At 48.0% G+C, this 16,102-nt stretch overlaps 2 protein-coding genes across 9 annotated transcripts in view; one reads left to right on the plus strand and one right to left on the minus strand.

Moving 5' to 3' along the window:
- Positions 1 to 16,102, minus strand: part of PEG3 (paternally expressed 3) — a 41,538-nt gene that overhangs the window by 15,982 nt on the left and 9,454 nt on the right. For 2 of the 7 annotated variants that reach the window (XM_086354751.1, XM_086354745.1), the window contains 2 exons: positions 4,138 to 4,213; positions 1,087 to 1,160 (listed from right to left, as the gene is read on the minus strand). Coding sequence is in view for 1 of the 7 variants with exons in the window: in XM_086354747.1 (XP_086210873.1) it covers positions 526 to 576 (51 nt within the window). In the remaining 6 variants the exon portion in view is untranslated. Of the gene's footprint in view, positions 1 to 525; positions 589 to 1,086; positions 1,161 to 4,137; positions 4,214 to 7,830; positions 8,137 to 16,102 lie in introns of those variants that run through there. The other 5 variants (XM_086354747.1, XM_086354744.1, XM_086354749.1 and 2 more) reach the window with 5 other exon arrangements.
- Positions 8,240 to 16,102, plus strand: part of LOC147354792 (uncharacterized) — a 197,226-nt gene continuing 189,363 nt past the window's right edge. For both annotated transcript variants that reach the window (XM_086354936.1, XM_086354938.1), the window contains exon 1: positions 8,240 to 8,846. The gene's annotated coding sequence lies outside the window, so the exon portion shown is untranslated. The remainder of the gene's footprint in view (positions 8,847 to 16,102) is intronic.

Genomic DNA, 16,102 nt, shown 5'->3' on the forward strand with positions numbered 1-16,102 from the left:
CAGATGCTTCCCTCACTGGGAAGGTCAGGGGTCAACATCAGCCCTGTTGGCGTTCCGTGGAGCTTGGATGCTGGCCCCCAGCTCAATGAGCCAGCAGAAGGTCAGATGGAGCACCGCTGAGTCCGCGGGAGCCCCACATCTCGCACTCACATCAGTGGTGATGACATGCCCAAGCGCAGCAGGCTTCTGCACACCCCACACCTCCTGCTCTGGCCAGCCTCGTCCAAGATCCAGGGGTCTCCAGAGAAACCAGCGTGCTACTCCGTTCACCCTCCTGTCGCTGCATCTCTATTATAGGGTCTGCCCTCACCCTGCTAAGAGAACTTCTCAGGCTGAGTGTAAAAGCTGACTCCCCGTCCTCCTCTTGCTCTGGTGTCATCAGCTAAGGCTCCTCGCCCCCCTTCACCTGAGCCGCTCAGCGGCCCACGAGCTCTCCGGCCCTGCCGTGTCCTCAGTGGTCAGCCACGCTGGAGCAGAAAGCAGGCGGCACAGCGAAGAAGCCCAGGTCAGGGTGCAGTAACTTACCTGACAGTTTTGTACTTCTGACTTTACTTCCAGAGAAGGACAAAACCACATGCAGCAAAAATTCTTTTTTGTTTTAAAAGAAAAACCAGTAAGTTAAAAAAAAATTGTTTTTAATCTCTAAAGAGAAAACAAAAGGGGTTTCAATTATTTCGTCTCACAGCAGCCTTCCTGCCCGGGGCCTGAGAGCCTCTCTGCGGTGTGCTCCGCTCTGCCCCGCGCACACACCCCCACTCTCTTTGCAGCGTCCTGCCCGCCAGCTGGGCAGACTCTTGCCTCTGCCACTCCCACTCTGCCTGCCCTGCCCTCCTCTCCTCCACAGCAGACAGGGCACCAGGTGACAGCCTGCTGGGCAAGCCCCCCGGCTCTGGAGAGCTGCTGTGAGCTGACCCAGAGCATGGCTAAGAGGGACTGCCTGGCCAGAGCAGGGCCCTCAGAGCCCGCGGGGGACAGGGAAGCGACCCGGATCTCTCCGTGGCCTCCGATTCAGAGAACTTGCTCCCCTAGACGGCCACGGCCCCGCCTCTCAAGAGGCCACGGGACACCCCTGGGTATGTAAATCACCTGGTGGGAACAGGGTCCCTTCCGGAACTTCTGAACAAGTAGCTATCCACAGGAACAGTCAAAATGCCAGGGACCTGCAGACATTTTAAAGAAAGAAATACATGGACAAATCAACACAGAAGAAGTGTCAAGAGTGTCAGAGAATTCATTCTCCATGTGGCTGTGGACTGATACCGTGCTGTGGGCAAGGCCTTACGTATCGTCTTCAAGAAAAGGCCCACTCCCACATCTTATAAACCAACCAGACCGGAGGTAGAAAGCTTTTGAGTTTCTGCTATGAAATCTGAATGATTTAAGAAATCTAAGACAGAGAGCTCCGGAACGGTAGACCAAACTCACTTCTGAAGCAGACACACACTACTAGGACTGCTGAGCCACACCCCCTGAAACTGCAAGCCACACCCCCTGAGACGGCAAGCCACACCCCCTGAAACTGCAAGCCACACCCCCTGAAACTGCAAGCCACACCCCCTGAGACGGCAAGCCGCGCTCCTCGACCCTATTTGTTCCTACATTAAACTTTTTACAGTCTCCATACATATTACATCGTTTCTAACAAAATGAGATCACACCAGGCGCTCTCTCTGTGTGTGTATTTTTAAACGCAGTAATTTTTGATAGACATCTTTCCAATCAGTACATACAGATTTACGTCATTGTTTCTAAAGGCCACACAGTCTTCCTTTCTATGGATACAGTCAATTCGCACTTGATGGAAATGACTGATATAAAAACTGTTTAAAGCATTAAATGAAAATACTAGGGTATGAAATGGTATATAGCATATGTGGCATTCTTACTGCAAACATAGTCATTATATGTACACAGAAAATGATGAGGATGTCCGCACATGGAATAAAGTGCAGTTTTAGAAAGCAAAGCTATAGATGGAGGCGTGTTTATACTGAAATTCTTATGGCCATTGCTAAAGAGCTGCACTAAGTCATGTCTATACACAGAAACACACCCACATAAACGTGATGGATACAAGGTCCCAGCTTTCACATCACACCCCCCCACAACCAAATGTTGCCTAACATCCCACTTATGCTTCACTCTGGTGGCCTGAGTTTGAAGCCTTAATGAATTGGGCATAGTCTTACTAAAACCAAAAAAGCTACATAGATACTTAAATGTGTGGAAGTGTGCACAAACCAAGGTAGAAGCAAATTTCCATACAAACTGGGGCCTGCCCCGGTGGTCCCCTCGTTAAGACTCTGTGCTTCCAGTGAAGGGGGCACAGGTTGGACCCCTAGTTGGGGAACAGATCCTGCATGCCACACAGTGGGCCAAACAATACATAAATAAAACTTGTATAAGGAGCGTAGTAAAGTGAGGTTACCTGAAAAAGGAAATGATTGATAAAAGACACATTATACATTCCAATTTAGAATGTTATTTGAAGTTCACAATCAGAAAAAAATTTGAATCTAAATTTGAAGCTCAGCAGCTGTGGGGCTTTCCTCTCCTTTCTGTTGGCCAGTGCCCATCAGTAGCCCCTCCTCCTGTGGCTCCCTCCCTCTCCCACCGGCAGTGCTCCCACAGAGCAACCCCCCCCAACACACATACCCTTCAGGGCAGAACAGCACTGTTGGGGCTCCACGCCTAGACCCAGATGTCGCCACCTACCGTCCCCCCTGCCTCACTGAACTCTGGCCCTGAGGGAAGCCATCAGTGTGGTTTCCTGGCCTGGAGGCGGGCTCTCAGGTACCCTAGTTAGCAGGCCCCCACCTCCCCCTCCGCACTCTCTTTGGAGCAGGAATCCCAGGGTGAGTCAAGCAGTGTGGTCAAGGGTAGGATTTTAAAAGCCAAGGTCTGACCACATTCAGAGGATGAGGGCGAGTGTGGGGGCACACAGAGTTGGGACTCAGCCCAACTCTGGTCGTAGGGCCAAGGAGGGGCATCAGCTCTGCTGGTGGGGAGGACAGGAGATGAACGAGGCAGCCGGTCAGGACGAGGTATCACGAGCTAACCAGGCAGAGGGGTTTACGGGGCTCCAGCTCAGCTGTCCTCAAACACACTGGACAATGAGTGCAAAGTGGGTGCGCCATGAGCACTGTGTGCAGATGGAGCTCAGCACTGAGCTGGGCTGTCCCACCGCAGCGCAGCGGGGCTGCCCGCAGGCCAACAGGGCTGCCCCTGTGGTCCATGTGGGGCATTTGGGTCGCTCTTTGAACATCTTAAAGTCTTTTACTTCTACTTCATAAAAATGCATAGAAAACGAAAGCAAGGCCTCACAGTTAATGTACCTGAAACCAAGCTGGAACTCATCAGGTGTTCCTGCCGCAAGTCAGGGGTGGGGGTGGAGGTCTTTGGCCTCAATCAAAGATCAGTGGGTCAACTGTTCAACTGCACGGGGAGGAACTCGACTATTGGGGGCTGGACCGGTGGCTGGGCCGTGGGAGGAGAAGTAAGAAAGTCCGTGGCCCCCATGGGACCCCAGGCTCCCCACATCCCACCAGGAGTGACAGCAGCTCCGGGGTGTGGTCTCCAAGCCTGGTCCCGTTTGCTCACTTGGGGCCTTGTTACAGAGCTCTGAGACCCAGCCCCATCTCCTGCTCCCTACCTTATCAGAGGGGCTGGAATTGAGAAGTTACTGCCTTCGTTTCAGGGGCAGCAGGCGGCACGCTGTCTTCTCCTGCCTGTCTCTGCACACAGCTTTACTTTTTTCAATGCCTTTCATTACCCAAAAGACTATGAGCTCCAAGGAATCACTTCCTTTCCCACTTAGGGTCATGGCTGATAGAAGACTCGATGAATTTTTCATGCTTCCTTAATCACCCAATAAGAAAGAAAGGGGAGGCCTGAAGGAGTAGCTCAATATTGGAAAAAGACCAACAAAGGATGGTTGTTGGACACCACAAAGGATGGCGTGAGACCAAGGAGAATCCGGTGAACACACGGTCCACCGGAAGAGTCTGCACATTCTCAGCGAGCACGAACGTGCTCATGGTCAGATGGAACACATGTGCAGCAGGGAGGTGTCAGGTTCAGGAAGCACGTGCTCACCCCAAGGATGGCGTGGCACTGTGAGAAGGGACTTCAGCTCACCTGGACACAGACACCTGACGTTTGGACCTAGTCCCTCTTCCTCCTGCCGATCACCTCGGAGAAGAGAAGAGCAGAGCTGGGGAAGGAAAAGAAAACGTGAGACCTCAAATTTATTTTCCAAATACTGGAATTCCCAGGCTGGAAATGACCCCACACAGTTTCATCTTTACCTCCCACAGGGTGGACAGCTCATCAGTCTCGCCCCCTGGGGTGTACGTTGTACTGTGGGCTGTAATCACAGCCTTCACCCAGTGAGGTCATGTCAATGGGTGTGCAACCAACTCTAAGTGTGTGTGTCACAACCTTCTCTAATATGCAGAGCAAAATAGTAAAAACACAGGACTTGGGGCTGAAAAATTCAAGACCCCAATTTCCCACTTATTAGCTCTGTTGCACCGGCCACCCTTCTAAAGTCAAGGTATACACATTGCAGATAGAAACTGGAGGGAGAAAGAAAATAGTAATGGCTAAGAAAATAGTACTATTTATTGCTAATTATGTGCCTCCTATAGTGCTTGGCAGCTTACTTTCAGCATCTCTGTTAATTCTCACATTATTAATTTTCTACATATTTTACAAAAATGAAGCAGAGAACTCAACCTCAGAGTTCATGGCAATTACAGATCAACGAATGTCATTTTGGAAAACAGTACATCTACAGATATTTTCTATGGAAACATTGTGGAACAATGATATAGACACCACTTAGAAAGATGAGCTGAAATTCTAGTCTTGCCATGTGATTAATAACCAGTGACGCAATGCCAGAAGTGTTACTGTGCTGCACACCTACGCAGCATGAACACACTAGCTTATATTAGGACCTTAATAATAATCATCATTACTATGAGGTAACGGCATCATTACTTAACCTTACACAACATTTAGAGGTTACCAAGATCCCTTTGGACGACACTACACGTTTCAAGTCCCACTGTGACTCAGAGCATGTGTTCAATCAGTGGCCCGTAGAAGCCCCTTCAGGACTGTGCCGCTGGCTTTTATTAACGCTATCAGTTGCCAGCAGATTTATAATTAGGTTCCACCCACCACACACTTGGCAACGCCCCCCTCACACCGCCCCTCCCGGCTGGGGCCACCCCCGCCCCGCCCCGCCCCCCAGTCCCGCCCACCTGCCAGCACCGCCTCCACCCCACCAGGCCCCACGCAATGCCTCCCTCATAGCCTTCTGCCACTGTACATGCTCCAGGCCATCTACGAGCTTTTTTTCCTTCAAGCACCTCCTACCACCCTCAACAGCCTCCCACCCTCAAATCTCATATGCACAGCCTCCTCCACCCTCTCACTTAGGAACCCACCCTCCCCCAAATCTATTAAGATTCTGTTTCCCACGTGACCCCCAGATGTGCACATTTTGAACCCTGTCCCACAGCCCCCACCCTCTCCAGGGAATATGGCGCCATCGCGCGGCCACTGAGACGTGGTGCAGAGGCAAGCAGCGGTCCACCTGGTGCCTGCACAGCGGAGAACACGGGGCGGGCTCGGTCTCCCTGGACACCAGAGGCGGTGGCCCACTAATCCAGCCCCGCTGGCACTCACGATGGTGCATGCGCAGCAAGCAAAGCCCACCCCCTGCCATTCAAGATGGCGCCTGCGCAGTAAGCCTCACCGCCACCTGTCGGTCGGCGGAGCTCTAGGTGAGCAGAGCTCTGCAGCCCCTCCCCCGGCCCGCCCCCTGAAGCCAGCCCCACGGTCATTCAAGATGGCGCCTGCGCAGTAAGCCTCGGCGCCCCCTGTCGGCCACCGGAGCACAAGTGGGTAGGGGTCTGCAGTCCCTCCCTCGGGCTGCCCCTGCAGAACCACCGTCATTCAAGATGGCGCCTGCGCAGTAAGCCTCGGCCGCCACCTGTCAGTCAACAAACAGCGCTGGAGTGGGCAGGACTCTGCCTCCCCGCCCTCGACCCGCCCCTGTGGTCAGCCCCTCTGGTATTCACGATGGCGCCTGCGCAATAAGTCTCGGCGCCACCTGTCAGTCAACAGTGCTAGAGTGGGCAGGGCTATGCAGCCCCGCCTTCGACCCACCCCCTGAGAGCAGCTCCGCTGCCATTCAAGATGGCGCCTGCGCAGTAAGCCTCGGCCGCCACCTGTCAGTCAACAAACAGCGCTGGAGAGGGCAGGGCTCTGCAGCCCCTCCCTCAGCCCGCCCACTGCTGCCAGCCCCACTGTCATTCAAGATGGCGCCTGCGCAGTAAGACTTGGTGCCACCTGTCAGTCAACAAACAGCGCTCGAGTGGGCAGGTTGCTACAGCCTCTCCCTCTGCCCGCCCCGAGACCCGCCTCGCTGTTATTTAAGGCAGCGCCTGCACAATAAGCCTCAGCCTGTCTGTCAACAAACTGCAGTGGGAAGGGCAGGGCTCCGCAGCCCCTCCCTCGGCCCGACCCCTGCAGCTCCGCCGTCATTCACAATGGTTCCTGCGCAATGAGCCTCGGCGCCACCTGTTGGCCACCACACACAGTGTCACAGCGGGCAGGGCTTCACAGCACTCTGCAGCGCTCAGTCCCCCCAGACGGCCCGCGGTCCCACGCCCTCGGCCCAGCCAACAGGGCACCTGTGAAACGCAGCTAGGCTGCACCCGCCGCCCAGTCCCCACGGCGCCAACCAAAACATGGAGCCAGAAACATCCCAGGGTGAAAGCAGTCCAGAAGGGAGTCATGCTCTGCAACCCCAGAGCAGCCAAGAGAGGCAGCGGGCACAATGACAGCCCGTGACCCTGTCCCTCAAGACAAACAGCTCCTTAGTGACAACAGTGTGGCCCCTGCTGATCAAAAAGAAGCCCCCCTCCCGTCACCAGACGGCACGCCCGTCAGGTGTGACGCATCGCGGCAAGCCTCTGCGGCAAGCGTCCGCGGCAAGTGTCCACGGCCGACTCGAGACCAGCAAAAAAGGGGTGAGACAGAGGACCCCCACAGCCTTCAATCACAGCACAGACTCCAGCACAGACCCGCGGCCCCGCCCCCGCGGCTGGCCAGCCAGACCGCGCCGGCCAAGCCTCTGCCGCCCCCATCAAAGATGGCGCCGCGGCGGCGGGTTGGACTGGACGGTCTCTTCTGAGACCCGCTGTCACAGCCCTCAGCCCCTCCCCAGCCAATCAGAACAGCGTCCTCGCAGCCCATCACCGCCGCCGCTTCAAAGACAGCGCCAGGGTGGGTGGGCCGCAGCTCGTCACTGCCCTGAGAACACACCCCGCAGGCATTGCCACCCTCGGCCCCGCCTATAGCTCCTCCCGCCGCCACTGCGGCAAGCAAGCCCCGCCCCAGACACCGGCAAGGATGCAGGGGTGGCCGGAGGGAACCTGGCTAGTCTAGGACCCCGGGGAATGGGGGTGCCCTTTGCAGCCCCCACACCGAGCCGGGGAAACGGGGGCACCCTGTGACTTCCCATGCTCATCAGGGACCGCCGCCACTGCTCCAGCACCCACCCCAGCGGACTGCGGAGCCCGGAGCCTGTGGCCGTCCCACCCCCTGCCCAGGATGATCAGCCGTCCCTGTACCCGCTATGCCCAGGACAGGTGGCACGGGAGCCCTGATCCCAGACTCCAGCTGGCCGCGCAACATGGTGCGGCTGTGGCAAGCGCGGCAGCTCTCGCCCACTGACCAGGGTCCCGGCTCTGCGGCATCCATCCCGGCGCACCATCCAGATGCGGTGGTGCGGACCGGGGCAGCCGGACTCACCTCACCGGACCTCAAGGCACCGCCCTGCCCGGGCTGACAGCTCGACCACTGCGCAGCCTGTGCAAGCTCTAGTGCCCCCACACGGCCTCAGGCGCTCGGGAGCGCCAGCAGCCAAGGGTGGACATGTCCGATCCTCTGCTCCAACTTCTTCCTCCCGCGGCTCACGGCGTCTGCACCGAGCCCCGGCCCCGCGGCTCCTTGTCTGCTTCTCCGCAGAGGCGGGGCCGGGCACTGGCCAATCAACGGCTGCCCCCTGCGCCCAGGGCCCCTCGCCACACCCTCGGCCCTGCCCATCGGGCCGCGGTTGCCGTGGCGACTGCTTGGCGCGAAGGCAGGAGGTTGACGTCAACAGAGCCAACGCGAGGGGCCCTGAGGAAGGGTCTGGGGGGTGGGGGTGTGTTCGACCCCCAAACAAAGAAGGGGGGTCACACGGAGAGAGCCTTACCAACGACTCCCAAATGCAAATCCTCTGAAGAGACCAAACAAACAAACAAACAAACCCGTACGTTTGTCTAAGAAAGTGAAAAGCTGGCGGGCAAAAATATGTATGTTGAAGTTAAAGACAAATGAGAAAGTGGGAGACGAGGCTTTTCTGCCTGGGACACACGAAAGACCCGGGGCTAACTTCCCTAATAAACGAAGAATTCTTGGAAACCGATACCGTACAGACCAAATCGCGCCTGAAAAATGGGCAAAAAGGGAGGACACTGGCAATTCACAGAAAAGCACAAATGGCCGACAGACCTGCGGGACAGAACTCATGACCCGACTTCCAAAGACCGAAAAACCGAGAGCGCGACTCGCGCGCTTCAGCGGCCGCTCTCCTCACGCGGCCGCGCGTGCCGCCGCCGGGCCGGTCCACCGCCGTCCAGCCGGACGGTTGATGTGCGGGGCGCATCGCCGCCTGAGGACCTGTGCGGCGGGAAACGCGGTGGCACCGCGCGGGACAGACGACCATCGAGGACTCGGTTGTCAGTCACACCGTCGGTCAGGCCGAAGCGTGCAGCCACGACCCGGTAAGCAGTCCCACTTGTTCGTTTGTTAAGGGTGAACACACACGCGGTTAAACCTCTGCGGAAGCATGCAAGAAATTGTCAGCCGGTCACCTCAGGGGCCACGGGAGAGAGGGGAAGGAAGACGGAGGAGGGCTCCTGCCCGTCTCCAGTCCATTCTGCCGGACTCCCCCTCCAGAAACACGCGTTCTGCCGTGCGGTAGGCGCGGGGAGTCTCAGCGAGCCCCCGACGCGCGGGTGATCCGGCCGCCCCTCTCCAGGAATAAAGCGGAGAGGTGCGAGCGAGCCCATGCAGGCGTGCTTGGCGAGCGTCACTTTTTGTGAAAAACAGGCACTCTGTGGAAGCACCAAACTGTACCCGGGCAAAGCCATACCATGCGATTTTATGTGGCCAGCTAAAATGTAAGACTTGAATTTTAAAGGAAAAGATTCATGAGATATAATTAATTACAGAATGTACATTACCCAAGAGCATAAAGAATAGGATATCCAAAATGAATTTTTACATTTACACTTCGTAAGTATAAATATTTATAAATCAGTGGTTCCTGGGGATACTGGGAAGCTGCTGACCTGGGGCGGGGGGGCGGTGTTTGAAACCCCCCAAGCCTTCAACAGTCTCCGGCCAGCCAGCAGTGCCACATAAACAGAAAATCTGAATGAAAACGCCTTTGCTCTGCACCCTTGAATACTCCCCATGAGCACCCACAGAAATTCTAGAGGGACCACTGAGAGTGAATGCGGTCCTAAGCGTAGCGCAGAGGTTTCCAAATCTGGCCACGCACGTCAGGAGCCGCTGGGGGAGCTGTTGGACGCTGCAGGTGCCCAGCGTCCCACAGAGGTGTTTTTTCCGGACCCCGGAGGGGAATTTAAAGTCTGGCTAGGGTCTGGAAGGTGATTTAACACATTCAAGGGACCCCTCCATCCCCTCTCTCCTCAAAACCTCTATCTGCAACACAGGTTTTTCTCTGGATCCCGCATCATTCATTCCCATCAGATAGCACATGTTCTCAGAGGGTCTCCCCTTTCTCAGCACTCCCTTCTGGCACCAGCCAATAAAGCCTTCTTGATGGAGTGGTCTCTGTCACGGACTCAACAGCTTTACCGCACATTCTCTCCCCTTACCATGCCACACTGGGGGCTTCCCCCTTTCCACACTCCTGAAACTACTTGGCAATTTCAGCAGTTCTCTATGTGGCTAAGAAACTTGTTCTTAATCTCACTTGATCTTTCGGTAGCATTCAACATCCTCATTAAAACAATGATAATAAAAACTCACACCATCTTATTTTCAGAGACACTACACTGCCCTGGTTTTCCCCTTCTGTTCTCTTAGTTGGCTTCTGTTCCCTTCAAGCTCCCAATGCTCAGAACTCAAGTCACTAGCCTTCTCCCTCAACATCTACTCCCTAGGCAGCAGTCTAACCTAGCCGGATGGTTTAAATGCCACCTGCATGCCAACAGCTCCCTCTGGCACAGAAGTCTCTACAGAAGCCCAGTCTCATATACCCAACTAGCTGCTTAACAGCTGAGTGCTCTACCAGGATGTCTAATGGGCAACTCAAAACACTGAAAACAAACAGTAATTTCCCTTTTCCCTATTTCTATAAACAGCACCAGTTGCAGTAGCCAAAAATCTTGCAATTGTTCTGGATTCCTGGTTCCTTTACCAACAACATTCAATTCATCAGCAGGTCCTGCTGGCTCTACATCCAAGATACACTCCAAATTTGTCCCCTTTTTGCTCTGCATGATAGTACTAATCATTACCCCCTAGGTATTAGCCTACTCACTTGACTACCTGCTTTGACTTCAAACCCTTCCCTCTAGTATTTTCTAGACAGCATCTTCTTTAGCTGTAAATAAGACATCATGTTGCAGCTTGAATTACCTCCTATTCTTGACCCCAATCACACTTCAATATGTCTAAAATCCACACCATGAACAAAGTTAAAAGAAAAGGCATCAATATCTTTTGTCACGGAAGAATGTTAAATATTTGTGCTGTAAAATTTAATAATCTTTTCCTTCAGATTTCTGCTTTTTTATACCTTAAGAAATCCCTCTCCACGCTGAAATCATAAAGATACAATACCCTTAAGTTTTAGTTTTTTCAGGTTTAGTTTTATATATGTTCTGTGGTATGGATCTATTTTTTTATCCTGACATATATGTTTCTGTATGAGTGGACCCATTCCTAAACTTTAGTCTGTCCCACAGGTCCATCTGTTTACTTGCGTGCATTAATTATTGGAGCTTTACAATATCTTGATATCTTAAAGGACAATTGCCCTACCTTGTTTTTCAAAAGTGTCTTTGGCTATTCTTAGCCCTCAACAATTTACTGAAACCACAAAAAAATTTAAAGAGAACCCAAAACATTTTATCATGACATCTCATCTTTGCCTATGATCTGTGCTACCTGTTTATTCATGTCTTCTACAGCCAACAACAGTACATTGTAATTTTTTCCCATAAAGATCTTGGTTGACTTTCGGAGGTCTTTTTTCCCATTACTTACCTAACAGGTTATTTTTGAGTTAAAACAGTGATAAAGCTTTTAAAAAATTATTTCATACTTACAGAAAAGTTGCAAAGATAATGTAAACATTCCTTACTCAGTCTCCCCTGATGTTAACATCTTACCTAACTTTGGTACGTGGTCAAATGAAGAAATTACCACTAGTACAAAGCTAGTAATTATACTACAGATTTGCCATAAATGTTTTCCTTCTGTCCCAGGATCCCATCCAGAACACCACATTACATTTAGTTATGTGTCCTTAGACAACTCTCGGAGAAGGCAATGGCACCCAACTCTAGTACTGTTGCCTGGAAAATCCCATGGACGGAGGGGCCTGGTGGGCTGCAGTTCATGGGGTCGCTAGGGGTCGGACACGACTGAGCGACTTCACTTTATTTTTTCACTTTCATGCATTGGAGAAGGAAATGGCAACACACTTCAGTGTTCTTGCCTAGAGAATCCCAGGGACGGGGGAGCCTGGTGGGCTGCTGTCTCTGGGGTCGCACAGAGTCGGACACGAGTGAAGCAACTTAGCAGCAGCAGCAGCAACAGACAACTCTAGGCTGTGACAGATCCTCCATATCTCCTTGTTTTTAATGACTTTAGCAGTTTTGAGGAATAGTGGTCAAGTATTTTCTAGAAAGTCTCAATTTGAGTTTGTCTAACAGTTTCTCATGATTTGTCTTGGATTATGGTTTTTGAGAATTATCTGCTATTGCTTTTTATATGTTGATTTTTTTTTTTAATCCAGTGAATTTGCTGACCTGTCCTTGTTAGTTCTAATAGTTTCTCTCAGATTTTCCTGGAGGCTTTGAAAATGTTAACTGGTTTATGACAATTTTTAGATTTTTATTGACAATTATATCTCATTTCTATCATAATGCATCCTCGAGGACCTCTGGGGAAATATGGAATAAATCTTGTTCTAGACTTGAAAGGAGATATGTATCTTTTATTATCAAGTAAAAATGTCCACAGTAAGTTTGTTTGCAAAGCCTCTTTGTTGGGGATTAAGGAAATTCCCTTTAGTTCTAGTTTTCTAAAAATTTTTTCATGAATACATTTAATTTTTATGTAATGACTTTTCTGTTATCTTTTTGGAAGCTTATGTTATATAATCTGTTAATGTGGAGAATTAAGGCAAATTTTCTGATGTTGAAATGTGGCATTTGTAACCCCTACTTGATCATGATAATGAGGGTCTGATTTATATACACATGCAGCAGGATACTACTGAGTTATATTTTACTTTTGGTTTTTGCACCTAAGTTCTTATTCTACTAGTTTCATTTTGGTATCATGGCTATACTAGACTTATAAAATTATTTAGATTTTCTTCCTGCTTATATTCTCTACAACAGATCATAAAAAGTAGAGTTTCTCATTTTTGAAAGTTTAACATAACTCACTATAAAATTAAATCTGAGGTCTTTTTGCATGAAATATTTTTTACTTGGTTTCCTTAGTTTTGTACTATATTTCTGCTTTATCTTGAGTCAATTTAGGTCATTTATATTTTCTAACAAAATTGTCCTCTTTACTTATTCTTCTTTTACATTTAATGTCTGTTCTCTATTTTATTATTTCCTTTTTTCTCTTTATTTGAGTTTCTTTTCCTAGCATCTTGAGTTGCACATTTAACTCATTTACCTTTAATCTTTCTTAATTTTTAACAGGTACATTTAAGGCTATTACATTCCTTTCAAGTATCACTTGAACCGCATTCCATACATTTCACTGTTGTTTGGTACTATATTCCATTGCTGCAAATAGATTTCCTCTTAGTCACACTAAGGAATGTATTTAGGTTTTCAAGTTCTTTAAAAGTCTTTTGATTATAGATTTCCAATTTAACTATATTATAGCCAAATGATATGGTCTATATGTTATTATTTGATATTTGTTAAAATTTCTTTTGTGATCTTAGGATGTAATCAATCTTTAATTGTTCAGTGTATTAGAAAAGAATAAGCATTCTGTAATTATCAGGTACCAATTTCTATTTATGTCCATAGGATCAAGTTCTGTGTTTACATTTTCAGTATTCTTATTAGTTTTCTGTCTGCTTGATATATCAATTCTAAATAATTATTTTTAAAAAAAATCTCCCATTAGCCTATGGCTTCATTCACTGCTCCTGGTAATTCTTTTTAGTTTTTGCTTTATGTATTTCAAGGCCATGGTTTTAGGTAGGAACAAGCTCATGATTTCCTGTAAATCAGATATCAAAGAAATTAATCTTGAAGTCTGCCTTCAATAGGGGAGTTAATCTGTTCACATTTTATGTTTCTGATATACTTGCTTGTTAAATGTGCCTTTTCCTTTGCTCCTTATTTTTTCCTTTCCTGCCTTCTACTGACTTGATCAAGTTTACTTTTTTTTCTCTTTGCTAATTTGAAAGCTTTCAATTAAATGTTATTTTATTGTCTGTCTTTAAATTCTTAATTATATACAAGTACTTATTTTTTTAAACAGAGTGTAAAATAATAAAGGAACCTGCCATACCTTAGCAATTCATTGAATTTCTTATTCCCACTTTCCTGGTTATTGTCTAGAATTTTAGCTACATATTTTTAAAACAAACCCAAAGCACAATTTTTGCAGTCAATGATTAATTACGTTTACTGATAATTTATTCTCGTTTCTTGAATTTTACTCCTCTTTAGGTTCTTTTTTCCCCCCTCATTATAATAAATCCTTAAATAAGCCTTTTAGTGTAGGGGGCAGTCTCTGTATTTGTGTTTCTAAAAATGGCTTTAAGATATTTTTTGAATGACAGTTTACTTGGGTATGGAATTGTAAAGTGACCCTTCTCTTCTCTTATTTTGAAGATATTATTCTATTGTCTTCAACATCTAACATTGCTGATGAGGTTTGCTATGATATAAATGTTCCTAATAGCATTGGTTTTTTCCTCTGTGGCTTTTCAAAAGGTGTTATATATGGATTTATTTTTGTTTCTCCTGCTCAGGACTGTGTGACCAATGAAGGTCTTTCTGCCATTCTGCAGAATTCTTGGCCAGTCTACCTTGGCCAATATAGCTTTTCTGCCATTTCAACTTTATTCTCTTCTCAACCTCCTAGAGTATATTTGGCCTTCTTAGTCTGTCCTTTGTTTACATTCTCTGTTTTTCATGTACTTTTCTGAGTTGCTTTCTGAGTAACTCCTTTTTTGAACTGCATCCAATATAATGTTTACCTTGACGTGTTTTACAGTGGCCTTTTTTTTTTTCATGTGTAAGATTTTTAATCAGTGCTTTTTTATATCTACCTTTCTCAAATGGATGAACATTGTTTGAATACTATTCTTTATCTTTCAAGAATCTTAAAGTTACACTGAAATTATTAGAATTGCATTTTTATCAGGAATGAATTTATCCTGACAGCTCATTTTGTTGTCTTGCTTATTGTTAAGTTTTCCTATGTTTAACTCAGTGCTTTGTAATTTTAATTTCTAAGTGTTTCTTAGAACACTTGGCTATCACCCCTGACCCCACCTATCCCTTCCCTCCATATCTAGCTTTTTTCCTTTTTTTGGTTGTGTCTTCTTTGCTGTAGAAAGTTAGTCTTGAGACAAGTTAAATGGGGGCTCTGTGCCATGAGATAAAGGGGTATGTTAGTCACTGAGCAAAATTTAAGCTCAGGCTGGGTGTGCTCTACATGGTGATGTTTTCACTCCTGCCACTGCTCTTAATGTAAGTTGAAGCCCTGAGTAACTATTACTGGCTTTTTTTCAGTCTCATTTCATGTCAGGAGAATCTCACCCCAGCCCCTGTTTGACACAATGAGCCTGGGACCTCAATATGCATGGAGTGCTTCTGGACCTTGTTACTCCCCAGCAGTCAAATTGTTAACCACCTGTATTTAAAGATCAGAAGTCCAACAGGTTCAGCTCTTCAACCCCACAGATCCTAGTTTTTCTGTTCAGTTTTTTATCCATACATTTCTAGATCACTGAAAGTTATATTAAAAACAGGTTGAAATGTGAATGCAGCACTCACAGCACCATCTCAATCAAAAATATTATCCTTTTTTTAGGTGGGGGCAGGCACACTGCCTGGCAGGTGGGATCTTAGTTCCCCAACCAGAGATTGAACCCACACCCTTTGCATTGGAAATGCAAAGTCTTAACCACTGAACTGCCAGGGAAATCTCCAAAATACTATTTTCTAAATTATCTACAGCAGTTCTCACTTCTTTCCCAAGTGTACAATGGGGTTTTCCTGAGGCTGTATGACATGTGGTATCTCGACCGAGTGAATGCTGAAGCAGTTGAGAATCTAGCTGTTTTCATTCAAGCCAGTTGTTAAAGAGATTTGTAAAGATGTAAAACAGTGCCAGTCTTCTCAGTAGTCTTTTGCTTTGGGAATTATTCACATGAAATTTAAAACAAGGTTGCGTATATTAACATGTAATAAACTTACTACCTATTTTAAATTAATTAATATACATTTAAAATTTTAATTTCTACAACTATATATATTGATAGGTATAATCCACATAAACAAAAATTCTTTAGAGTCCTTAATCATTTTCAAGAGTGTAAATGGGTCTTGAGAAAAAAAAAGTTTGACAACCCCTGGTCTACAATAAATCTTTAACAGATTGGGCGATCTGGGTATTATGATCCCATGAATTTGCATACAGTTTAGTACATGGTTAAGTCTCTCAATGAATGCTTACTCATCCATTCGTTAACAGATATTTGAGTGCTTTCTCTCTCTCTCTCTCTCTC

Source organism: Bos grunniens, chromosome 18 (genome assembly GCF_055505025.1).
Source record: "Bos grunniens cultivar Pamir isolate PY7600 chromosome 18, Bosgru_T2T1.0, whole genome shotgun sequence".
Lineage (NCBI taxonomy): Eukaryota > Metazoa > Chordata > Mammalia > Artiodactyla > Bovidae > Bos > Bos grunniens.